This window comes from Chionomys nivalis, chromosome 3, assembly GCF_950005125.1.
Source record: "Chionomys nivalis chromosome 3, mChiNiv1.1, whole genome shotgun sequence".
NCBI lineage: Eukaryota > Metazoa > Chordata > Mammalia > Rodentia > Cricetidae > Chionomys > Chionomys nivalis.
The window spans coordinates 90,828,968-90,854,528 of record NC_080088.1 but is presented as its reverse complement, the minus strand read 5'-3'; the positions used below and the strand labels follow the sequence as shown (position 1 = coordinate 90,854,528).

At 49.9% G+C, this 25,561-nt stretch overlaps 1 protein-coding gene across 1 annotated transcript in view; it reads left to right on the top strand.

Moving 5' to 3' along the window:
* Positions 1–25,561, top strand: part of Foxk1 (forkhead box K1) — a 70,859-nt gene that overhangs the window by 27,068 nt on the left and 18,230 nt on the right. The window contains exon 2 of the mRNA XM_057764073.1: positions 15,799–15,984. Within this exon, the coding sequence (XP_057620056.1) occupies positions 15,799–15,984 (186 nt within the window). The remainder of the gene's footprint in view (positions 1–15,798; positions 15,985–25,561) is intronic.

Here is a 25,561-nt window from a genome sequence, read left to right as displayed (position 1 = left end):
CCTCGTAAGCCACAGGTCCTGGGGACTGTTTGGGGTTACCTCAAAGACAGTCCTGCCTGGGTCATTTGGGTTTATCCACTCATGATCTTCAGTCTGTGCTCAGTCTTTTCTGTTGTTGTCAGCTGTGGGAAGGTTTGGAGCCACTATTTCTTGGACTACTTTTCACACACACACCGCTCCCCAATTTTCTGTTCTGCTAAGGTCTGACTGTGGGTGGTAAATCCTTGAAGTTATGTCCTTGTGGCCCATGGCTATAGCACTTTCAGTTTCTTTTTTTCTGTTGTCGAACTAGCTTCAAACTCATGACTTCCTTTTACTTCCTTCCTTAGGTTTTTTTCTTGGGCATGCGCACACCACAGTGCATATGTAGAGTCAGGACAGCTTGAGGGCATGGCTCTCTCCTTCCACTCTGTGTTTTAGGGATTGAATTCAGGCCATGAGGCCTGGCTGAAGTGCCCCTTTGTGCTCAGGCATCTCACCAGCCATTTTTGTTCCTTTTTTTGGTGTTGCAGGAACCCAAGGCCTTTTCCTTGCTAGGCAAGCACTCTTATCACTGAGCCACACTCCCAACTCTCTGGGCTGCTCATTCTTGAGGTTTCAAGTTATAATTTTTGATTATAAGATTTCCCTTCAGGTTCTTTTAGCTTCTATTTGTTCACTGAGATATTAAAAAATGTTTTGCTTTGTTTTGTTTTTAAAATTCTGTGTGTGTGAGTATTGTGCCTACATGTATCTCTACACCTGGTACCCTTGAGATCTCCTGGAACTTGGGTTACAAACAGTTGTGAGCTGCCATGGCGGTGCTGGAAGTTAACCTGGGTCCTCTAAGAACAGCCATCTCTTAGATTTTTATCTTCAAGTAACTTTTTGCAGAGTTCACAGTGGCTACCTTGAGGTCCTGACCTCTTTCCCACCAGCAGCGCCCCCTCTTGTTGTCTGAGCTTTCGCTTCCTCTCAGGAGGATGCAGGTTAATGCCCAAGACTTAGATGTTGTGCTCCAGCAGCTGCCCTTGGTCACCTGCTTCATCCTGCCACATGCTCACGTGGGACTTCACTGCTGCACTGCTGGTCGCTGCTCCCACGCTGTGCTCCTGATCTAAGGGCACAGTTCCACCTGTGCCATCCCCTGGGATTCCTGCCAGTGCAGGACCCTTGCTTCCTGACTCCTGTTTCTTTCTGTGTTGTTCCTTCCCCAAAGCCATACAGACACTGTTTTTTTTTTTTTTTCCCAAGGCAGGATTTCTTTGTGTAGCCCTAGTTGTTCTATATATAGACTAACTAGTTCTATAGATCAGGCTGGTCTTGAGTTTACAGAGATCTAACTTGCCCTGCCTGAGTACCGGGACCAAAGGTGTGCTCAACCACCACCAGGCAACACTGAATATTCTAAAGCTTCATAAATGGCCACACCTTTCCCAACCTGCTAGTGTTCTGGGAGGGACTTGTTTATAGTCCTAAGAATTGAACCCAAGGGCCCCTACAGGCTAGGCAAGCTATTCTGCTGTTGTGAGCTATACCCCTCATGTTCTCTTGACTTTTCATTTTGAGACAGGGCCTTGAAGCTGCCCTGTGGCCAAGGCAGGCCCGTCTCAGTCACTGGGATGATAGGCATGTGCCCCAGGCTCAGTGGATAGGATCAGACTGGACTGCGTTGGGCTAGGAGAGGTGAACAGCCCCACGTATCTGCAGCAGTGGTTATATCGCTAGCTGTAATTTCTACCCTCTGTGCATGCTGGTGCTGCTGCCACTGCTGTAAGGTGTGTCTATGTCTGCTGTGTGTGAGTTGTTGTTACGTGAGTCGTCTTGAATATCACTGCTGCCATAGCGAGTCCCCATGCTAGACGGCCTCACTAGAGTCTGCCAGGCATGGGCTCCCAGCCACGCTGGCCTGTGTACTGATGCATACTGTGGTTGGATTATATGGCTTTAGTCCTAGTCTCAAACTTTCACCTGTCATTAACCCTTAAGTGACACAATGAACTTTTTTTTTTAATTTGTTTAACTTTATGTTTATTGGTGTGAAGGAGTCAGATCCCCTGGAACTAGAGTTACAGACAGTTGTGAGCTGCCATATGGGTGCTGGGAATTGAACCCAGGGCTTGAAGAGCAGCCAATGCTCTTAACCACTAAACCATCTCTCCAGTCCCTGAACTTTTCTTAAATATTCATCCACTGTTGGTGGTGGTGAAATTAGTACAACCACTGTGGAAATTAATCTGGAGACTTCTTTAAAAACTAGTGCCCAGCTATTTTAACTCCTGGGCACATTCCCAGAGAATTGTATACTCTATTTTAGAGATATTTGTGACCCCATGTTTATTGCTGCTCTGTTCACTGTAGCAAAGACCTGGAATCAGCCTACTTGTTCATCAAAAGGTGAATGGATAATGAAATTTGGTGCAGACACATGCACACACAAACACACTGGAATACAATTCTCCTCTAAAGAAAAATGGAGTTAAGCCAGGTGGTGATGGCGTACGCCTTTTATCCCAGCACTCAGGAGGCAGAGGCAGGTGGATCTCTGAGTCTGAGGCCATCCTGGTCTACAGAGCAATTTCCAAGACAGCCAGGGCTACACAGAGGAAACCCTGTCTCAAAACACATAAAAAAAAAAAAAGAAAGAAAGAAAGAAAGAAGGAAGGAAGGAAGGAAGGGAGAAGAGAGGAAGGTAAGGAAGGAAATGAAGGAAGAAAGAAAGGAAGGGAGGGAAGGAAATGTAGGAAAGAAGGGAGAAAGGAAGGAAGGGAAGGAAGAGTTTAAAATGTTTGCAGGGCAATGGATGGACTTAATGTGTACTATTCAGCAAGGTCACAGATTTCAGAAAGAAAAGTGCTGCATGCTCCTGTGTTCTCCCTTATCTCACCAACATGTTCATATATGGGAACTAATGTATGTGTGGGTGCCATGTAACACAAAGAAAAGAGAACAGGAGAGGCTGAGCATAAACGATGAGGAAGGACCGGATAGCAGTGGAATGAGTTATGAAGGAGAATGAGACACTCTTTCTCTGACTCTGACACACATTGTTTGGTTTAGGTGGTGGGTAAGTGCATGAAACACACTTGAAACTGGAAGTGTAAAATAACGTGAAGGTCACAGCGCTCGTTCTGATCCCTTTCTAACTGCACAGAAGTTGGTTAAGTTGCATAGACTTTGGGTCTGGTTAATTTTGGTGTGTGATGTTTTTATTTATTTGTAAGGTTTTTAAAATAAAATGTATAAAATTACAAAACATCGATTCTCAAAAGTTTAATTTGAATATTTTTTAGTGCAGTGGGGTGCCCTGGGTTGGAGGTCAGAGGACAGTTGTATGGAGTTGGTTCTCTCCTTCCACCTTTGTGGGGCTCTGAAGAGCCAACTCCGTTCACCAGGCTTGCCGAGCAAGTGCCTTTACCTGCTGAGCCATCTCTCTTAGATATTAAGTATGTGAGTAGTTCCAGTCTTGTGTCCATAAGGGCTCCTAGATGACAGTGGAAGAGACACTGGTGAGTGCTTGTCCCTGGACCTGGGGGAGGGGCAGGAGTGACGGGAGCAGGAACAGGCCCTTGGGCTAGTAGAGGACCAAGTCCAGGGAGCAAGATGGAGCACAAGGATACACTGTCCAGGGAAGGCGATGTCAGCCTCAGGGACGGGCAAGTACCAAGAGAGATGGATCAGGGGACCTGCTCAGGACATGGTCAGAAGTGTGTGGCACCAGCAGATGTGGGGAAACACAGAGGAGAACTGGAGAGGGCAGAACTTCAGTTGTCCTGGCGGGTAGTTGTACACACAGGACTTGCGAGTTTATACTTTTGTTTTTCAGATAGGGTGTCATGTAACCCAAGCTGGCCTTGAACTTGCTATGTTGCCAAAGGATGACTTTGAACATCTGTCCTCTTCCTTCCACCTCCCAAGTGCTGTAGTCACAGGCATATGGACAGCTTTTCGTTGGCTTTTATGTGAACATTTGCTCTTTGTGACTCAGTTTCCCTCTGTTGAAAGTTGGAATGGGATGGAAGCTGGTTGCTGCTTCCCCACAAGCCAAAGGAGCACCCAGAGCCCCCACTCCGTCTTCCCTTTCCACTGAAGCGGGAATGAGCAGGATCTGAGGGACTGGAGGTGACTCAGTGACAAGGAGTGCTTGTGATGCAAGCCTGAGGACCTGAGTTCAAATCCCCTGCATTCACCCTGTGTAGAAAAGCTGGGCTTGGCTGCAGGTACCCCAGCCATGTGGTGAGTGGAAAGAGGATTGCTTGCCGTAGCTCCCGGTTCAGTGAGAGACCCTGTCTCCAGGGCATAAGATGGTGAGTGATGGAGCATATCACCCATCATCCCCTTCTCATCTCCTCTTGGACACACATGTGCACACACCACAGATATATACTTATACATGCACATACACACATGGACTGTGGCTGCCTCAGCTCCCCAAGAACCACTGCATCTCTGCTGGGGTGCAGTGAAGGGATGAGATTTGTTTCCACGAAATGAAACTCATTTCCTTATTGTCTGTGGACCTTTGCCAACAGGGCGGTGCTGTCTCCCAGGAACACGTTTGCTTTCTTTGCTTCCTGACCCCAACTTCTTCCATACTGGTGAACTTAGCCAACTTCCCCTACCAATGCCAGATAGGACTGGGTGGGGCTGTAGGTAGAGACTGAGAACAGCCAGCCCTGTCCCACCCACCTGGGTTCCAGCTCCTGCGCTGGGCTGGGCCAAGTCTGGGCTCTGGGCAGTTTATTGGGCCTGGCTGTCCTTTCCTTATTAGGAAGACAAGCCTGGCTGGCCCAGGGCTACAGAGAGAAAGCTCCCTGGGTATATTGAGTTGGGCTCTGCCTTGTTTGGACCAATGGAGCTGCTGTTTTTTAAATAGCAAAGGCTTCTTGGTCTTTAGATGGGACACGGGAAGAGAAGGAGTCTCCAGCAAAAAGTTGTGTCTGGCCTGTGATGCTGAGCTAAGAGGTGAAGCCATCATGTGGCTCGCCTGGAACATTATTGTTCCAGGAAATGCTGCTCTCATTCCAGACTGACAGGCTCTGCCACTGGCCGCCCTCTGGGCTGGCTGTGTGAAGATGCCTGGCCCTTTCCGGGAGGCTCTTCCTGGCTTTGCATTCAGCTCCCAAAAGGGTTTCCTGAGCCAAGTTGGACAGATTGGTCCTGGGCCTTTGGAAGTTGCCAGAATGGAGAGTAGCTTGTCTCTGCCCTAGCTCCTCCATCTGAGGCTCCAGTGATGCTTCCTCCTGGTTCCTTCTTTGGTGGCCCGGCTTTACAAGAGTGGTGGCTTTTCCTGCAATGTTCTGAAATGCATGTTTACTTAGAAAATGCAGCCAAGGGATCCAGAGAGCTAGAATGTTTAGGGTGTTAACAAGTTTACAGAGCTCAGTGCACGCATGTCTATGTTGTATGTGTGTGTGTTCGCAGCAGATATTACAGGCAAATAATAGCAAATACTAGTTTTTATAGTACTAGAGATTGAACTCGAGGCTTCACACATGCTAAACAAGCTTTCTTTCACAGAATCTCTATTTTTACACACACTCACTCACACACCCTTGCACTCTAGCTTTTGTTTCAAGATAGCATTTCACTAGTTATACAGGCTGCCCTTAAACTCAAAGGCTATCATCCCAGGCAGCTCTTAAATTAACCACCCCCCTTTCAGCATCCCAAGTACTTGGATTGACAGGTTTGCACCACAAGGCCCAACAGCTAAATGCTAGTTTTTAATTGTCGTTGTTACATGAAACTCAAGATTTGGGCAGAAGATCCTTGATGTTGCTAATTGTTCTAAAATAAGATGACTTGACTTTGTGGGGAGCTGAGCACCAAGGCAAAGGTTAGTCTCCACCAGAGCAGCTCATCATCCTCATGGGAGGAGCAGGGGACGCGGCTGTGCTGTGGTGGAGGGCCCTGGAGCCATCTGTGGTTCTTTGCGCCCTCCTGTGTCCTCAGTTTGAGTCTCAGGTTTGCATGCCCACAATGTACCTGGGGGGCTGGGTTCTTCCTGTCTGCCAAATGTTCCTGATTTATCATCTAAATGAGTCTATTAAACATATACATATTCATTCTAGGTTAACCTGGGTTTGTGTGTGTCAGGGTTTGCTTCAGTTTTTAGTATTATGTGTATGAAGCCAGGTGTGGTTGCATGTTCCTTTGATTTCAGCACTAGGGAGTCAGAGGAAGGCGAATCTCTGGGAGTTTGAGGCCAGCCTGCTCCAGTGAGTTCCAGGACAGCCAAGGCTACATACATAAGAAGATGTCTTTAATTATATGATTTGCGTATGAGTGTTTTGCCTGTATGTTTGTTTTTTGTTTTGTTTCTTTTTTTTTAAAACCATGGGTGTTGGGTCCCTTGGGAGTGGAATTACGGACAGTTGTGAGCTGCCATATAGGTGAGGTTCTGGGGCTTGAACCCAGGTCCTCTGGAAGTGCAGTCAGTGCTCTTAACCCCTGAGCCATCTCTCCAGCCCCTTCCTGTGTGTGTGTATTACATGTGTGCCTGGTACCCTTGGAAGTCAGAATAGGGCAGATCCCCACTGCACTGGGGATACAGAGTTGTGAGCCACAATGCTAGTGCTCGTAATCAAATCCAGGTCCTGAGAAAGCAACAAATGCTCTTGATGCAGCCCCACTCTCTGCGGTGTCAGGTGCAGTCAGCTCCCCTTCTCCATGTTGTTGGGGCTGTGACTGTCCCTTAGCTGGGGCTCTACCGTGCTGGGTTCAGAGCCCAGGGCTGCCTACGTGCTAATGCACTCTTCCAACTGAGAGGCGCACTCAGCCCGAGCTTTGAATCTTCACAGTTGTTTTGAACTACAGTCTCAAGCCTGAGCTGGCCTCAAACTCATGACAGTCCTCCTGCCTCGACTTTCTGAGTGCCGGGGTTGCTGTTAGACATAGACCACCACACCAGGCTTTCACCTTCTGGGTGCCACCAACTCTGGAAGTTTTGTAAATGTTCCCGAAAGCATGCTTTCTGGAGGAGATTCTCTTTTGGGGGAAAGGGCAGGCTAAAAATACAGATTCCCCAGAACCAGCCTGTTGCCTGGGTATCAAAAGTGAAGCTACTGGTGTGACCACAAATTCCCCAGGAAGGCAGCACAAGACACCTCACACCAGCACTAAGCCTAGCCACAGTGACCTGCCAGTGTGTGTACTTTGGAAATGCTGGGTTAATCTGTGCCCCCCCCATGTGTGTGTGTGTCACGCGCATGCCTGGGTGTGTATGCCACAGCACAAGTGTGGAGATCAGAGCCCAGTTCTTTCCTTCCACCTGTGCATGTGTGTGTGTGCGTGCTTGGGTTTGCATGCCACAGCACAAATTAGAGCCCAGTTCTTTCCTACCACGTGTATGTGTGTGTGTGTGTGTGTGTGTGTGTGCGCGCGCGCTTGGGTGTGCTTGCCACAGCACAGATTAGAGCCCAGTTCTTTCCTTCCACCTGTATGTGATGGTTTTTAGGAACTGAACTCAGGTTGTCAGGTTTGCTTAGCAAACACCGTTACCCTCAGGTGCTCTTTTTGCCTGCTTTTGGCCCCAGCCTGGTATAGTTTTCGGCGGTGGGGGGTGGGGAATATGGTTCTGTTACTGTCTCACCCTGCAACCAATGGAGACCAGTGGCTGGGAGCTCTTGCTTCTGCTGATCCGAGGCAATTTTGTCATCCGCCTGGATGCATAGGCCCCCCTGGTTTTAGTCTTCTTGTACCTTCCCTTTTGCATTGTGACTCAGCACCATGATAGGTTGTGCTTATTTGTCTGCACAACGGGAAGGCTGTGCATGCGTGTGTACATGGGTAGAGACTATAGGCGGACACCAGGTATCCTCCTTCATATTATACTTTCCGCCCTGAGTGTTTGAGACCGGGTCTTTTACTGGGACCTGGGCGGCCCGTTTGGCCTCTCATCTCTGCCTATCCAGTGCTGGGGTTCCAGAGTGCGCTGCAGTGCCTGGCTTTTCAGTGTGAGTTCGGGAGGATCTGAACTTGGGTCCTCAAGCTTGCATAACAAGCACAGCGTGCTAACCCACCTCCCCAGCGTCAGCTGAAAGGTCTTTTACATGAAATACAGTAGAAATTGTGAGAATTCTCTGCTTTGGAGCTTGGTAGGTGAGCACTGCTGTTCGCCGTAGGCTGGGGACTTGACTCAGTTTGTAGAATGCTGCTTAGAATGCCCACAGCCCTGGGCTCCACCCCAGTGTTCATGAGCTATATGTGGAGTGTACACTTGAGATCCAGCACTCAAGACGGTGGAGACAGAAGATCAGGTGTCCAAGGCATCCCCAGCTACTTAGAGTTCAAAGCTAACCCAGGTTTGTGAGGTCCTGTCTCAAGCCACTTCCTGGCCCAGCTGTGGTTATCCTTGGCATAGACAGAAGGTGAGGCCTTTAGCCTCTGACACCCTGGGGAGCGCACTGAAGCTGTGCGGAGCATGAAATAAAGGGAATGGGGGGAACTTCCTGTGTCGTCATGGTCTCTGTGCCCAGCCCCCTGCAGAGTTTCTTGCCCTCTCTCCCTTCCTTAAGGTGTTCTCACACAGAACTGGGCCAGGCCAGTACTTCACTGGGTCAAAGGCACGTGGCCCCACGTAGCCTCTGAGAGCTCTTATTACCACGCTTTTCCCCCTTCCAGAGTCATTTGTTCCTTACAGGAAATGGCCTTTAGGGGACAAACTACAGCAGTGGAGGCTGCTGGGAAGCCCACATTGCAAGCCATTGCCATGTTCCTCCCTGACTGTCATTTCGTGAGAATGGTTGAAATGACATTCACTGGTAGAGACTTGGGCTCATATCTGTAGCTCCACAAAGGTCCAGTGACCTGGGAGGGGCCTCAGGTTTCTCAATGTATTGAACCGATTCTCCTGCTTTTACCTCAGTGCTGGGATTCCCAGCATGCACCACACACCCCATTTGTGCAGTGCGGTGAGGGGGCCAAGGGCTCCAGCTCTTTTTCAAACAAGGTTTGCCTGACATCAGATCTGGCTGTCAGCTGCGGCCTTGTCATTGATCCTCTCATTTGATTTCATCAGCCTGTGGCAAATAGTCCTCGTATCCCTGGTGGGTCGAGACCTGAACACTTCTGTGTTAGTCTCCTTATCTTTCACATTTGCAAGTACTTTGTAGGAAGCTCACTGTGGTTAACCGAGCTGCTGGAAGGTGTCCGCTGCTGGAAGGTGTCCGGCGTCCTTTCATGGCATGGTGACATCACTCTAGAAAGTGGTTTTTTTAGCCCTTCCCTCCCATAGGGATGCCTCTAAACATAACAGAGTTCTTTGGGCCACTTTGCACTGTATTGATTTTTTTAATAATATTTTTAAGTGTGCGTGTCTGTGCCTGGGTCAGAGAATAGCCTTCGGGAATGGGTTCGCTCCTTTCACTATGTGTGTTCCAGGCATCAAACTCAGGTCATCAGCCTTGGCAGCAAGGGCCTTTACCTACTGAGTCATTTCAGTGGCCCCTTTTCTGGCTTTTGTTTTGTTAGTTTGTTTGTTTTTTTAAGATTTATTTATTTTATGTATACAAGCGCTCTATCTACATGCATGCCTTTATACCAGAAGCGGCTATCAGATCTCACTACAGATAGTTGTGAGCCACCTCAATGCTCCTAACCTCTGAGCCATCTCTCCAGCCCCTTTGTTTTTTGTTTTTGTTTTTTGAGACAGGAGCTCATGTAGCTGAGGCTGCTTTTGAACTTTTGATCCCCCTGCCTCCACCTTCCAAGTGTTGGGATTACAGTTGTGTGCCACCAGTCCTGGTCCAGTTTGTATTTGAAGGAAAATCTGGTGTTCTGAAAATTCCCCAAACAAGGTGGATCTTGGTTTTGTTTCAGAGGCCTCCTCTGTCTCTCACTGATCCATTGTTACTGGACAAGTTTATGCTGTAAGGCCTTTTCAAGTGGTTGCTTTAGAAAATTCATGTGTCAGTTACCATGTTTTTCCTTATTAAAAATAAATTTAAGGCCAGGCATGGTGGTGCACATGTTTGATCCCAGCACTCGAGAGGCAGAGAAGCCTTGTCTTAAAAACCACAGCGGGGAAATGTAGAGGTAGGACGGGACAGGCTGCTTAGTGAGCGGTCTCGGCTGCTCGTCCAGAGACACAGCATCAATGCGGTAGCTCACAACCAGCTATAATTCCGGTTCCAGGGGATCTGATGCCCTCCTCTAGCCTCCAGAGGCACCAGACATATGTGCAGGTAAAATACCATACACATAAGATTTTTTAAAAGCATAAAATAAAAAAAAATTAAATTTTGTTTTGTTTTTTGAGGCAGAGTCTTATTCTGAAGCCCAGCCTAGCCTTGAATTCTCTCTGCGGTCCAAGTTAGCCCAAAACTCCCTGTGGCCCTGATCCTCCTACCTTGACTTTCTGAGTTCTGGAACACTGACAGGAATGCACTGCTCCCTCCTGCTGCACAGTCTGCCCTCCCTGGGGTGTTCACACCGCAGAGTGGGGTGCCTGAGCCCCTGCTCCCATGGGTGGGTAGCCAACATCACTCCCCCCCCCCCGTGTCTGAGACACCCCTCACATGTGGGAAGTCATGGCAAGCATTTCAGTCCAGGAGTCTGTTTTCAGAGTGGGACATCCTCCCCAGTGCTTGTGTGGTGTCCCCTGCAGGCCCCACCTCCCCCAGCTCACTGTCCCTCCCAGAAAGTGAAGTCCTTGTTCTCCTGGGATAGAGGAACGGAAATGGGGAGTGACTGTGTAGCCGAGAGATGTGTTCATTTTTTAAACTTTGCCAGAAGCTTTTTAGTGTACTTCCTTGTCTCTGTGGCCAAGAGGAAGTTAACTGTCTCAAGTCAGTAAGAGCTCGGTATTCCATCCTTACTTTCCCACAGCTTGGCAGCTCCCGGGGAGGAGGTTTGGGGAAGACGCAGGTTACCTGATTCCTCCTTCAAAGACAGGGTCACCAGGCTCTGAACTGCAGCAAGGAGACCCAATAAAGCTCAGGTTCTGCCAGGGCTGCAGAGAAGTGCATGGTGCCCTAGTGCGTGTTCACATGTGTGTGTTCCTATGACTGCCGACACGTGTACCATGCCACACATGTGGTGTGTGCGTGTTCACATGTATGTGCGTGTGTTCCTGTGAGTGCAGGCATATGCATACCATGCCATATGTGTGGTGTGTGTTCACATGTATGTGTTCTGTGAGTGCAGACACATATGTACCATGCCACATGCATGGTGTGCGCGTGTTCACATGTGTGTGTGTGTTCCTGTGAATGCAGGCATATGTGTACCACGCCACATGCATGGAGATCAGAGGACAACCTCAGGTGTTAGTCCTCTCCTCCCACTGTGTCTGGTCATTCATGTGTGCCAGCTGGCCAGCAGCCTTTCCCCTACCGCTGTTCCCCTGGGGAACACTGGAATTAGAGACAGCAAACTCGAGTTCTTGTGCTTGCTGTACAAGCCCCTTTCCTTCTGAGCCACCTTGCCAGCTCTAACCAAGGCTGTAATGATGAAGCCAACTGTGTACTGAGATCTGATGCTAGATACAGTGTTCTCACCACACCATCACCCTAGCCCCTTGCCTCCAGACAGGGCAGGACTCCGTGTTCAGCCTCTGAACCCGCAGGCAAGAACTTTGGTATGATTTACCTGCCACAGGTGCTGGAAAGATGGCTCAGTGGTTAAGAGCACTTGCCTGCTCTTCCAGAGGACCTGAGTTCAATTCCCAGCACCCACATGGTGGCGCACAGCATCACTAGTGGGGTCAGATTTCTTCTTGTATGCATGAAGACAGAGCACTCATGTACATAAAATGCATGAACAAGTAAATCTTTTTTTTAAAAAATTGACCTGCCACATAGCTAGTCATTTAAATCTCCCCACTGAGTGACTACTGCTAAAATAGTTCTTGTTCATGTCCTCAGCGACCATGCCACCTCCCAACCCAACCAGCCCAGGCAGCTTTCTGTCGCCTTTACATTTGGAGGACAGTTTACTGTTGGTTTTCCTTCATCATGGGCTTTTTTTTTCTTTTTGCTACAAGAGAGACCCCCTTCTTAAAAAAAAAAAAAAAAAACAGGAAAATCCCCCCCGCCCCGGGTGGGTGCTGACTTGAGAGCCTGTCTCTATGGTAGACGCCACGATGGACAGGGAGGATCCTATCTGGTAGGCCCCTTGACCTCAGCAAGCTAGGACAGGCATTGTGAATGGCAGGTCAGGACAATGTGTGACACCTTCTTGAAGATACTTAAATTGCAAACGGCTCCCCAGATTTCAAACTAGGAGCCAGGTATGTTTACTCACATCTGTAAATCACAGCTACTTGGAGGACTGCAGCAGGGGGATTGCCAAGAGGTCCAGGCTGGTTCTTCATAGAAGACCTTGTCTCAAAAGAACAAAAAAAGTGTGTGGCGGGGGGAGATAAGCTGAGTATGGTGGCACATGCCTGTAATCCTAGCACTTGGGAGCCTGAAGCAGGAGGATGAGAAGTTCAAAGGTCAGCCTGAGCTACAGATAAACATCAGAAGAAGAAACTAAGACTAGCCGGGGCCCCTGAATCTAAGTGGGGTGTTACAGGGAGGGTGTGACAGAAGACGCTGCGTGCCCTGGGAAGGCAGCTCTGCCAAGCCGAGGGGCTGGCCAGCACTTTGTTTGCTCTTGCCAGTTCCTGGTGACAGGGTGACTGCCTTGGGTTGGATTTTGGACGAGTTGAGTTGAGAGCTGTTCCGGAAAGCAACCTGAAGATGCTTGTCACTGAACGTGTTTCTTTGGGTTGTCTTCACAGTGGGGTGTGGTGCCCCTAAGGACCTTAGTTAGGGCTGGGTAAGTTTTTAGTAAACAGGCCTTTTCTCCCTTCCCTTCCTCCCTTGATGCTGCAGGTCAAATCAGATGTTTCTAATATGGAGACACATGATCCTCTGCACCGTGAATGGAAGGGAGGGGAGGAAGGCTGCTTTACGAAAGTCTCCGTCCACATATACACACACACACACACACGTTCGCCTTGGGCTCTGTTAGTGCTGAGATAGAATGTGGGGCCTGCAGGGTACACAGCTGTTCCCTCTGAAGCCCTACACTGGTTGTTCAGTGGGGGACTCGAGGCAGGGGCTCTACTGCTCGGTTGTGTCTCCAGCTCTTAGATTCTTGGCTGTTGGGGCTCAGGGGTGAAAGAGCACACACTGCTCTTCAAGAGGACCCCAGTTCAATTCCCAGCACCCACATCAGGCAACGCACAGTCTCCTGTAACTCTAGCTCTACCGGATCCGAGCCTCTTCTGGCATCCATGGTCTGTCTCTCTCTCGCTTTCTCTGTCTCTATCTCTAGCTCTGTGTCTCTTTCTCTCATATACATACATACGCTATTTTTTAAAGGGATAGTGGTTTCAACTGGCAGCTCCTTTGGAGATGGCTCTTGTTCAGTCCCTTCTGTTGGTGCCAAGGGAGGAAGGACAAAGAGGCTGCCTGTGTTCTTGGGTAATCCCCATCCACGTAGCAAACCCCACTCTGAGTATTTGTCTTTCGGCTGTACCCAATGATTGGGGTCTGAGTGGAGGGAAGGAAGGCCTTGGGAGCCCTTCAGGCTCTCCAGAATTAGCTGAAGTTCTTCAGCCTGAGCTCAGCCAAGGGTCCACAGGTCACACCCAAACCGTGCTATGACCACAGGCATGGTCCATAGCCACAGACTCTAGTCGCCGTGATGATGCTAAGGTGACGGACTCCTTTTGATTTTGGGCTCCTTGGACCCTCCCAGCAGATCGAGATGTACCATTATCTTCCTGTTCCCTGGGTAGAGAGGGAGGAAGAAACACATGACAAATGAACCAGAGAGAGGAATTTGTTGCCATGACAACCTTCCTGTGTAACATGGGTTGACCAGGTATGTCAGATGCATACACACATGTACCATGTTTGTTCAGTGCAGGCATTTTCTTTTGTTCTTTTTTTCTTTTCTTTCTTTCTTTTGTTTAAATGGCTTTTCAAGATAGGGTTTCTCTCTGTAACCTTGGCTGTCCTGTTCCGTAGACCTGGCTGGCCTCAAACTCAGAGATCTGCCTGTCCCTGCCTCCCAAGTGCTGGGATTAAAGGTGTGCACCACCACTGCCCAGCAAGTTCAAGTTACTCTTAGCCAGTTCAGGTTACACACCAGTAGCCCCCAGCTAGGCTCCATCCCTAGGTGCCCAGTTTGGACACTCTGACATCATCAGACATGCACTAGATGGTATGCAAAAGCTTATAGGCATGCAGGACTAACGGTGCTCAGACCTGAGGAGACTTCTTAGAAAAATGACTGATGAACTTTCCAAAGTCCAAATACTGACAGAGAACCTGGGTTATACAGCTTGGTGGGTAAGATGCTTACCACATAAGCAGGAGGACCTGAGTTTGATCCTTAGGACTCACATAAAATAATAATAATAAAGGTATGGTGGCATAGTCTATAATCCCAGTGCTAGGGAGCTACAGTTGGAAAGATTCCTCAGGCTCCCTGGCAACCAGCTTAGGCAAATAAACCAGCCTGAGGTCCCCCAAACAAGGTGGGCAGTGCCTGAGGAATGGCACCCGAGGTAATGTCTGCCCACCCAGTGCACGTGTCCACAAGTGCCCCCGCACAAATTTACACAAACCAAATTTCTGATGACAGCTGTTCCTGGGTTGTGAGATGCTAAACAGAGTAGAAATCATATCGGGGTGTTTTTGAGAACAGGTTTTGTTGTGTGTCTCAGGCTCTCCTGAACTGTGTGGCTTGTGTTGGCCTCGAATTATGTTTTCTTCCCCCCACACCCCAAGTTGTATCTATTTATTTCATACGTGTGCAAGCACAGAGACAGGCAGATCCTGAGCTGCCAACCAGTCTAGCTAAAATGGAGCGCTCCAGGTTCAGAGAGAGACCCTTGAAAATGCATGTGGAGAGCGGCTGAGAAAGACACTCAGTGTGAGCCTCTGCCTCCACACGCACACTCAAAGCTGGAGACTAGATGTGCTCAGCAAATAATGCCCATGTCCTAGCCATGGGGGACCTCGCTCACCTGTCTGAGCATGTGCTAGGGCCTCCCTGGCTGTTCCAGCGTCAGAATAGTTTGTCTGTCTGTCACTCAGACGTGCCTGGCTCTGGGCTTGTAAAGTGAAAAGCCAATAGAGCTCTCGTGCTCTCTCTCTCTCTCTCTCTCTCTCTCTCTCTCTCTCTCTCTCTCTCTCTCTCTCTCTCTCTCCCTCCCTCTCCCTCTCCCTCTCCCTCTCCCTCTCCCTCTCCCTCTCTCCTTTCCTCCCTCCCTCCCCCTCCCCCAGCCAATGTCTCTAGGGCACCCCTCTACCTTTGTGTGGTGGCATTTGATTATACCTTGAAGGAGTCTCTCTTTTGAAATCCTCGCATAAGCTGGGCATGGTAGTGCATGCCTGTCATCCCAGCACTCAGGAGACAGGGACAGGAGGATCCCAAGTTCCAGACCAGGCTGGACCACATAGTGAGACCCTGTCTTCTAATGAATCAGTGAGTGGAGTCTGTTTTCAGCTGGAACAGGGTCTTTTAACTGTTTATTGATTTCCTGGAGGAGTAAATACATGTGTGGATGAATGAATGAGTGGATGAGCTCTGTGCACAGGCTCCATTTAGCTATTTGCCCCCAAGGGTCAGGAACCACATTCATTGTCACCATTACTGCCCTGGTACATGGAGGCTCCATGGTTTGTCCTCACGGCACCTGTTGGGGTATTTATATCCTTTGTTCACAGTGAGTACAGTTGACTCAGAGTAAGCCCAAATTTGTGTCCCGGGGTGTGGAGCTTAAGGCTCTTGCTGCTCCTGCCGTGTGGGTGGGGGGACCTCAGCTCCTGTGCCTAGTGACCTTGTGCTTCACCAGCCACTGTCCTCCCTTTGCAGATGCACCTTCCGGTTCCCCAGCACGGCCATCAAGATCCAGTTCACGTCCCTGTACCATAAGGAGGAGGCCCCAGCATCCCCCCTGCGGCCACTCTACCCTCAGATCTCTCCACTGAAGATCCACATTCCGGAGCCGGACCTCCGGAGCCTCGTCAGCCCCATCCCTTCCCCGACCGGCACCATCAGGTGAGCAACCTCTCGTGCTCAGATTCTGAATGCATCAGGGACTTCGAGATGGAGTAGACTCTGGGAGGCCCTCAAGTCTCCACCTGTCCAGGTTGTAGATTTGTGAGTTGGGGCCTCCTAAAGCAAGTTGGCAAATGGATGTGTGACCCAGTGCTCCAAAGACTGAAGCAGGAGGATCTCCAGTGCACAGCCAGACATTCAGGGACATCCTGGCCACTTCGTGAGAGAGACTTTGTCTCAAGAGCAAACAGGCTGGGATGTAGCTCTGTGGGAAGAGTGTGTAGGTTTGGGGTTCAGACCCCAGTACATCCTAAACTGGGTGTTGTGGTGTGTACTTAGGATTCTGGATACAGGGGTATGTCTACTAATAGTGAGTCAAGGCCGGCCTGGTTTACACAAGACCCTATCTCAGAATAGAGAAGGGAGGTCAGATTCTGGCAGGAGGTTTTTCAGTGAAGCAGATTTCCCTCTCACTGCCTCTCATGTTCCTTATGTTTCTAAAAGTGCTGTGCCCCCATCAGGTGCTGGGGCCGTGGTGCCCTGAGCCCTGTGGCTTCCACCTCAACTCATGGCACAGGCCAGCCCTGTGGAGATGGCAGATAGTGCCCAGGACTCTTGAGACTGTGGCATAGGTGTAACACATTCCTTGGGGGACCTCTGAGAACTATTCTCCAACAGAGCCAGGGTTGTGCTGTCTCTGAGCCATGGCCATGGGTCCCTGCTATTGGCAACCTCATTAGGTCTCCAAAGTTATACCTTCTTTTTCACCGGAGTTATACTTAATGCTATCTCTTTATTTAACCCTCCCCCCATTCCAGTACTAGGAATCAAAGCCAGATTTAGCACATTTAGTGACTTACTTTTCTCTTGCTGTGAAGAGACACCAAGACCAAGGCAACTTATAAAAGAAAGCATTTAATTGGGGACTTGCTTACAGTCTCAGAGGGTGAATCCTTGGCTGTCATGGTGGGAGGCATGGCGGCAGGCAGGCAGGCAGGCAGGCAGGCAGATACTAGGGCAGTAGCAGAGGTGGATGGAGAGAGACAGACATAGAGACTGGACCTAATATGGACTTTGAAACCTAGAGGCCCGCCCCCAGTGACACACCTCCTAATCTTCCCTAAACATTCCAGCAGCTGGGACCAAGCATTCAAATTCTTGAACCTCCAGGAGCTGGGAGTCATTCTTACTGAAACCAACACCCTGGGTAAAGGAATTTTAGGCAGCTGCCACTGAGCCACTTGGTTAATAGACGTGGAAGCTTCCTGGTGCTCAGGCTGGCCGGGAGCTTTCGATCCTCCTACCTCGGTCACCAACTAAGATCATAGGTGTGCGATGTCACACCTGGCTGGAGTTTACCCCCTTTTTAAGTTTATACATAAGGGATTTTTGATTCTTGGTTCTTGAGGCTCATGGTCAGGGGCCTACATCTGAGGATGTTCTTCTTACTGGTGGAAACCCAACATGGTTAAGAGTGTTACTGTAAGCATGAGCACACACACACTCTGTGTGTGTGTGTGTGTGTGTATGGGGGGAGTTTAACCCTTGGTTTGCCTTTGTGAACTTAACCTGTTTCCTCCATGAAGTGTATGTACACGGGTCCCTTGTCTGGAGTAGGCGTCCTCTTTTTTTGACACCAGCGAGAGGTGCAGCCTGGGAACTCGCAGAACTCAGGCATAGAACCCCAGTGTGGTCCTGGCCATGTAGGTGATGTGTTATGTCTTTGGTAGGGCTCATCATAGCAGCTTCCCAGGCCACGTGTCTCCCGTCCCTGTGAAGCCTGCAGTAAGGGCTCAGCGCTCAGGAAGGTGGTGGTGAGAGCGAACAGCTCTTGTGCTCAGCACCTGCCACTTGTCCTTCAGCCTTGTCACTGCATAGCCCTGTCCTAACACCCAGACTCCATGTGCATGGGGTCCCAACACAAGTCCTCCTTAGAGCTCACAGCTAGTCGGAGCAGCAGGGATGTGTGTGTGTGTGTGTGTGTGTGTGTATATGTGTGAGATTGGTTTTGATTTCATTTGTTTGTTTTTAATTATATTGACTTATTTATGTATTCGTTTATTGGGGGAGGGCATGTGAAGGTCAGAGGACAGCTTTTGGGAGTCATTTCTCTCCCATCATGTGGATCCTGGGGCTCAGTCAAACTCAGGTGGTAAGGCTTAATGGCAAGCCCCTTTACTCTCTGAGCAGCTATCTGAACCCCGGATTTGGTTTTTGAGACAGGGTCTCACACTATAGTTAGACTGGTCCAGAACTCAATATGTAATCAAGACTGACCTAAAATTCGCAGTAGTCCTCTGCCTCAGGCTCCCAAGTGCTGGGACTGCAGGAGTGAATGGTTGGTAAACTATTTGGTCCCTGTGAAAGACCATGATGTTTCCTCCAGAGTCCCTCTGCCATGTGCTTCCTGCTCACTTGTCCTCAGTGCTCATGGTGCACAGACAGTTAAGAAAGCTGTAACCTGTTAGTTAGACAGCAAATCTACTAAAAGTCGCAAAATGTCTACGTGCAGAACAGGTGGGGCAACTTTGAAAGTGTGATGCAGAGAAAGCTGTGTTTGAGGCCAGCCTGAGCGGAAGGGAGGGAGGCAGGCAGGCAGGCAGGCAGGCAGGCAGGCAGGCAGGCTCTGGGTTCAGTATCCAGTACTCAGTCCAAGATTCTGGGATTGAATAGGATTATATTTAGTGTTGTTTGCTTTTGAGACAGGATCTCCCCGTGTAGCCCAGGCTGACCTGGCACTTACTAAGTAGACCAGGCTGGCCTCACACTCAGAGATCATCCTGCATTTGTCCAGATAAAAACAGTGGGGAATGGGGGTGTTGCCGGGTTGGTAGAGTTCTTCTCAAGCACACAGGAAGTCCTGGGTGTATCCCCAGCACCCCGCATAACACTAGGCACAGTGGTGCATGCCAATCCCAGCTCTGGGGAAGTGGAGGCAGGAGGAAGCTGTGTCGTCCTCAGCTCAAACACCAAGCCACAGCCAGCTGGTTACGGAAGTTGTGGGAAGGTGGGTCAGGTGGGGCAGTAGGTGCAGTCAGTGCTTTGGTGACCCCTAAAGTCCGGTCTTTATGTCTACTGCGTTCTTGATACTGCTGGGAGGGAGTAGACTCTTGTCTACTCAGCGTTCCCAGCAGGGTCCCCTTGGGGAGGGGACTGGATTCTTGGTCACCTGTTGAGAAGGTGATTTGGGACCCGCCCCAGACTCCCTGGGCCTTTAAGTGTCCCGAAGAAAGATCTCTGTTGACTCCGTTTATCTTCCCACTGTGGAATCCCATTGAGCTTTTGTAAAGGAGGCCTGAGGTTCCGGCCTGCCAAGACTTCTTCAGTTTGAGTTTCTATGTAGAGGTGGAGCCTTCATGTTTACAAACACGCCCTGCCCTTCCTCTCCCAGGCCACAGGATCCAGGGCGGGGCGGGCTGGGGAAAGGGCCTGACTTCCCAGCCAGCAGCCGTGGGTCCCGCCCTGCTCACTCAGCTTTCCTAATTTGGTGAGTTTTGCTAACGGGTCCTTATTGGCCGGTACGCACTGAGACCTGGGGACCTCCCTCCCATCTGGGGCTCCTCCCTCCCTGGAGCAGATCCCACGGTTTGGTACCTGCCCCAAATGTCCCCTTGCCTCTACTCCACCCCCACTCGAGCCTGGCTCCGCTTCGCTGGCCGGCCTGGGCGGCTCCGTGTTTCCCAGGCGGGTTGTTCTGCTGTGGTTTTGAGTGGTGTGTACAGCGGGTGTTTTTGGCGGGGGAGGGGGAGCGGTTGTGGGGGTGGGGCCCCTTCCCCTGTCTGCAGGACTCCGCCCAGCAAATGAATGAGCTCTTTGAAAGACATTGCGGCTTCGACAGTGTTTTGACCTATCTGTGAAAAGCAAGTGATCTTAGGAAATCAAGGAGGTAGTCGTTTGTCGAGGCTGCTGAAGTCGAACAGACGCCTTGTGGGGTGGCGCACAAGTAAGCAAACTGCTACAGCAGCCATGAAAAAACCTGTGGATCCACTTGCCAGTAATCCCTTCACTCTGGAGGCCGGGGCAGGAAGATTGCAAATTTGAGGCCAGCCTGCACTGCATAATGAGATCTCGTCTCAAACAAATAGGGCAAGGGAGATCGCTCCACGAGTAAAATGCTTGTTTGTGTTTGTGCCCAAGTAGAAACTGAGCCAGCGTCACATCTGTAACCTCAGTGCTGTGGGGCCCACTGGCCAGTCAGTCTAGCTAAATCTGGGCGCTCTGGGTTCCGTGAGAGACCCTGTCTCGAAAATAAAGATGGAAAGGCTGGCAAGATGGCTCTGTGTGTAAAGGTACTTGCTGCCAAGCCTGGAGAGCGGCCTTGCCAGAATCCACACAGCTGAATCCCGAACGTTCTCCCATGTCGTGCAGCGCCAGCCCTCCCCTTACACATAAACAAACAGCAAAGGTTAGCAGTGGTGAGGTGGAAGCCGGAAGTGTACGCCTCGACTGCAGGGATCTTTAGCACAGTTCCATTTGATTGTCGGCTAACTTGGGTCTCTTTTGCTCTTAGAGATCTTCTGCGTTTAGAGGGCATCCAGTCTGGATTAGAAGTCTAGTGCCCCGCCCTGCCCCGCCCCCAGCCTTGGTTTCACTTGCTTGTGGTTTCAGTTACTCACAGTCCAAAAATATCAAGTGGAAAGTTGCAGAAAATGAACAACTTACAAGTTTTCAATTGAGTGCTGTTCCAAGTAGCTCCGCCTTCAGGTATGACTCCGCCCAGTGTATCCAGTGGGTGGCTGGACTACCAGATCTGCAATAGGGGCTGGGGATAGAGTTCTGGGGTAGAGCACCTGGCCTGCACAAGTGCATCAGTACTGGGGGGGAGGGGGGGAGAAATCAAATAATCTTGTTTCACTAGGCTAAGGATTCAGATGCACCAAAGACTAGCTGCAAGCTCCGCTGTTACTTGAAGAGAGGGCACTTTATCATGAAGGTGTGAATGTAGGGCGCAGTGGGTATGGGGTTCTGTGCTGTCTGCGGCTGCAGGAACTCATGGAGGGCTCTGCACACAAGCCCCAGAAAAGGAGCCTCCTGAATGCTAGTCTTCTTGGCAGACTTTGGTTCCTCCTACAGCTTGTTTAACCTTTCCAGTGATTTCAGGAGAGCTTCAAGACGACTTTGAGTGTTTGGGTCTGGATATTCATAGACACTGAGGTCTGCTGCTTCCTGTTCCTGTCTGTACCTATAAGCCTCACCTTGTTTCCTTTCCCATCTGAAAAGTTGGGGGAAATTGGTTCTTCCTCACTAGAAGATTTGGGGCTTTCCGTGTTCCTTTGACTTCTCTCTGCTGCTTGCATCTCCTCTGGGACCATCTGGGGTGCTGCAACATTGAGTCTGAGCCAAAGCTTGGGGATCACCCCAATTCTCTGGGATCACAGTGGGTGCATCTCGGCATTCCTGTGTGGTGTCTGGAAAGCCTGCTGTGTGCTTTTGTGTGGCCACTTGTGTCTACAGTGTGTGCACTGGGCAGCCCTCCCTTGCTAGATCTCCCAGTGGTGGGAAGCCCTTGCAAAGCACAGACCCTGCAAAACTGTGGGGTGGTTGCTCCCCTCCTGTGTTAGGTCTGCATAAAGGGAGCTGATACTGAGCTGTGCATATGGGTCAGTGGTGAGGGCCTGAGTGTGGATCTCTAGAATCCACGTAGAGATGGATACCATAGGGGCCAGCTAGCCTGTTTATAATGTATGTAACAAGGACCACTACCTGAGGTCATCCTTTGACTTCCACGTATGCATGCACGTGCACACACATGCGCGCACACACACATCCTGTATACGTGATTTTTTTTTCAAGGAGTACCTAATGTGTGGGTGTTTTCCACCTTGGGTTCTGTACAATTTTAGAAGCAAAGTTAATCTTTTCAAGTAGCTCCCGGGACTTAAGTAGCATGGCATTTATCTTAGGAGAACATATTCTTTCTTAAACATGAATTTATTTGTGTGTGTGCACACGTGCACATCCATGAGCACACCATGGTGCACATGTGGGGTCAGGACCGACTACTTTCAGGAGGTGGGTCTCTCCTTCTACCATGTGGGTTCTGGGAATTGAACTTGGGTTGTCAGGCTTGCTTGCAAGCCCCTTTACCCACTGAGCCATCTCACCTGCACAGAACACAAACATTGTTGAAGCTAAGTCTGAAATGTTTGCCTCTGGAAATGTCCCTTCCCTGTCCTTTTGTTTGTTCAGACTTAGCCGTAGACTGGGGGTATTATGTCACTCCCATGGTGGAGGACTCCCCCAGACCCCTCTTGCTTTGTCAGCATCCTTCTGAGTCACAGGTGTGGGTGACAGTCTCTTCTTTGGTTTTAGAGGTCATATTTGGACTTCCTACAGGGACATGCAGGATTTTGCTTTTCCTCCCTCTGCCTAATAACATTACATCATTCTTGGACCTACACATGTCAGCATCTTCATATTGCAGCTGCGTCATAATTATGGGGCCCAGCCACTTCCTTCCTGCTACTTTGGTTCTATTTTCCCCTTCTTAGAGTTTGTAATTCCTCTTTTCTGTTTGGTTTAATGTGCTCTGTGTCCTGCACCCTTCTTGGCAGGCTGCTACCTCCTCCAGCCAGGACCTGGCTCCAGGCCCTTCTAACCCTAAGCCTTATCATCCAGGGACTGCTTGGAAGGAACGGGAATCTTTCCTGACTAAATGGCTTCTCTTTCCTGCCTTGCTTCTTTGTTTTATTAAGGAATAGTCTTCATTTAGTTCCAAAGAAAGTTCCGGGAGAGACATTTTTTAAAGGACAATCTGGCCAGCATGGTGAGTGACTTGGTCCCTTTTTTTTTAATTTTGAGGTACTAGAAATTGAACTCAGGACTTAGCACATGTTAGGCAAGCACTTTATCCTCGAATATAGCCCTTTGTTTTATGTGTTTTAAATTTGGTTGATTTCTATTTTTGAGACCATCTCATGTATGTGTAGACTGGTTTTGAGCTCACTGTACAGTCTAATAGGCCTCACCTGAGCATCCTGGGTAGCTGGGATGATAAGCCTGTGCCCAGACTCATGGGGCGGGGGTAGGGTGCATGTTCTTGTACGCATGTGTGGAGAGGTCAGAGTTCAACCTCAGGTACCATTCCTCTGGTGCCCACAGGGTCTTTCATTGGCCTAGAAATTCACTATGAGACTGGCCAGTGAGTCCCAGGGCTCCTCCTGTCTCTGCCTCCCTAGAGCTGGGATTACAAGTGCCAGCCACCATGGTCAGCTTTTTAACATGGGTTCTGGATGTCAAGTTCAGATCCTCATACTTATGTGGCCAGTACTTTAGCAACCGTAGCAACCATGCCACCTTCACAGCCCTGGCCCTGGTAGCTCTTACAGACTGAAATCTCCCCACTTTTATTTTGACAGTGCCATCCCCTAAACAGCAGTTCTAGAGTCTCCACTGTGGCCGTGGAGCTGGCACTGGAAGAAAGTGATCAGAGGGTCCCTGTCTCCGGCACTGCCAGGTGTCGGCTTGAGGTGTCTGCAGGGGCAGCAGTGTGATTAAGAGACAGCTTATCTGGAGCCAGGCCAGGCTGGGATGCACAGGTTTCTCTTCTCAGCTTGAAGTCTGCTCACAGTAACAGGCAGGGGAGATTAGAAATTCAAGGTCTCCTTCAACTGCATGGCACGTTTAAGGCCAGCTAGAGAAACAAGCGAAGCACATTTGCTAAAATTGGAATAATATGGAGAAAATTAACATTCTCCCTCACCCCCCAGATAAGCAAGGAAGAAAAGAAAGAGAAAGAGAATAAGGAAAAACAACAGCCTCTGCAGGCTGCCCACACCTGCTGGGAACCCCGGGTGCCTGCACCAGGCAGTGTAGTTTCTTTGCGTGTCTGGGTAGTCAAGAGAAGCAACTTCTGAGCCCAGCTCCAGGGTGTGGCCCAGGTTGTCACAGGGCCAGCGTGAGATTATCAAGGTTGCTGCTGGAAGAGGCCAGGGCCAGGCCAGTCCCTAGGAGCTGATTGACGCTCAGGGCCTTTCAGCTTTCTCACTGGCTCCAAAGTGTGCACACACCCCTGGCCACTGTGTGCCTCCTGTGTGGAAATAGAATGATTTGGGGTCACTCCTCTGGGACAGTCCTTGATTTTCTGTTTGTGGTCTGTTTGAGACAGGGCTCTCACTGGCCGACAACTTATTAGGTAGAGACAGTCCCCAAGTTCAGACCCCATCCACCAAGTGATGGGTCTGCTCCTCCAAGGTAGAGCCAGTCAGTCTGTCTTGGAATAAGTCCCAGGGTCCCCAAAGGGAGGGGTTGGCCCTGTCTGGGCACAGAAAGCACCATCTAAACATTAAGTGTGTGTTTATCGTGCTGTCTTGGAATTCCCCCGAGTTGTCTCATCACGGGAGCAGGATAGCCTTGCAGATTCATTCATGGTTTTACTTTGTTTCTGTGAGGACAGGATTTTAGGGGCAGGTTTATTTTGGTACCCCTTTGGAGATCAAACAATCATACCACAGGAGTCTATCAGATATCCTGCATATCAGATACATATATTATGATTCATAACAGTAGCAAAATTAGTTATGATGTGACAACGAAATAGCGTTAAGGTTGGGGTCGCCACAGCACAAGGAACTGTACTAAAGGGTCGCAGCTCAGGAAAGTTGAGAACCCTCACACTTTGTGTTCTCAGAGACTAGGAAGCCCTGCTCAGGGTCTGGGATTCACCTGACTCCCAATGGTCATTTTACAGCTCTGAGACGTGAGCGCCAGCAGCTGGGTGGCCCGTCTCGGGCGCAGCTCTCTCCTTGCAGCCGGCTTGCAAGGATGGCTCAGTGTTGTGTATTGAGAAACAGGCTGCTCTGAGGTCGGGAATAGATGACTGATCAGAAGCACGTGTGCTCTAGAGGTGCTGCTGGGAAATTACCGTCACAGGCTGCAAGACTGAAGCATTCGCTGCACCCCCGGCTGTGGCCACATAGGTCACTAGCATGAGCCAGGCTCAAGAAGCAGAGGTTGCTTCCCAGGGGAGGGGTGTGTAATGAACCTGTAATCCAAAATCTCACATTAGCTAGACAAGCACTCTACCAATGAGCCACACCCCAGCCCCTCACTGGGGGATTCTAGGCAGGGACTCTACCACTGAGTCACACCCCAGCCCTTCACTGAGCTATATTCTAACCATGTTTTGATTTTTTATTTTGGTACTGGGTCTCACTAAGTTTCTCAGTCTGAACTTGACCTCATTCTGTACCCCAGACCAACCTTGAGCTGAGGTCCTCCTGCCTCAGCTTCCCCAGTAGCTGGGATGACATGTCTGCCACCATCCAGTCTGGCCCTTGACTCATGTTTCTAAGATGGCTTTGACAAGCCTTGTGTTCACCTAAGCCATCCTGTGGGCCATGAAGATCTTGACTCCAGGTTTTGCACTTGGGAGCAAAGGTGTTCATTTCCTCAGCAACAGGCAGCATGGCGTTGCTCTTCATGCTCACCCTAACCCTGTGCCCTCAGAACTGTAGTGAGATGCTACACAGGATAGATGCTCCGCAACCTCCATGACCTCACACAAGGTTTTCAGTGTCCTGAGATGAGCTCTCCTCACTCACCTCCACCTAAGCTGGTGTCCGCGGCCTATCACTAG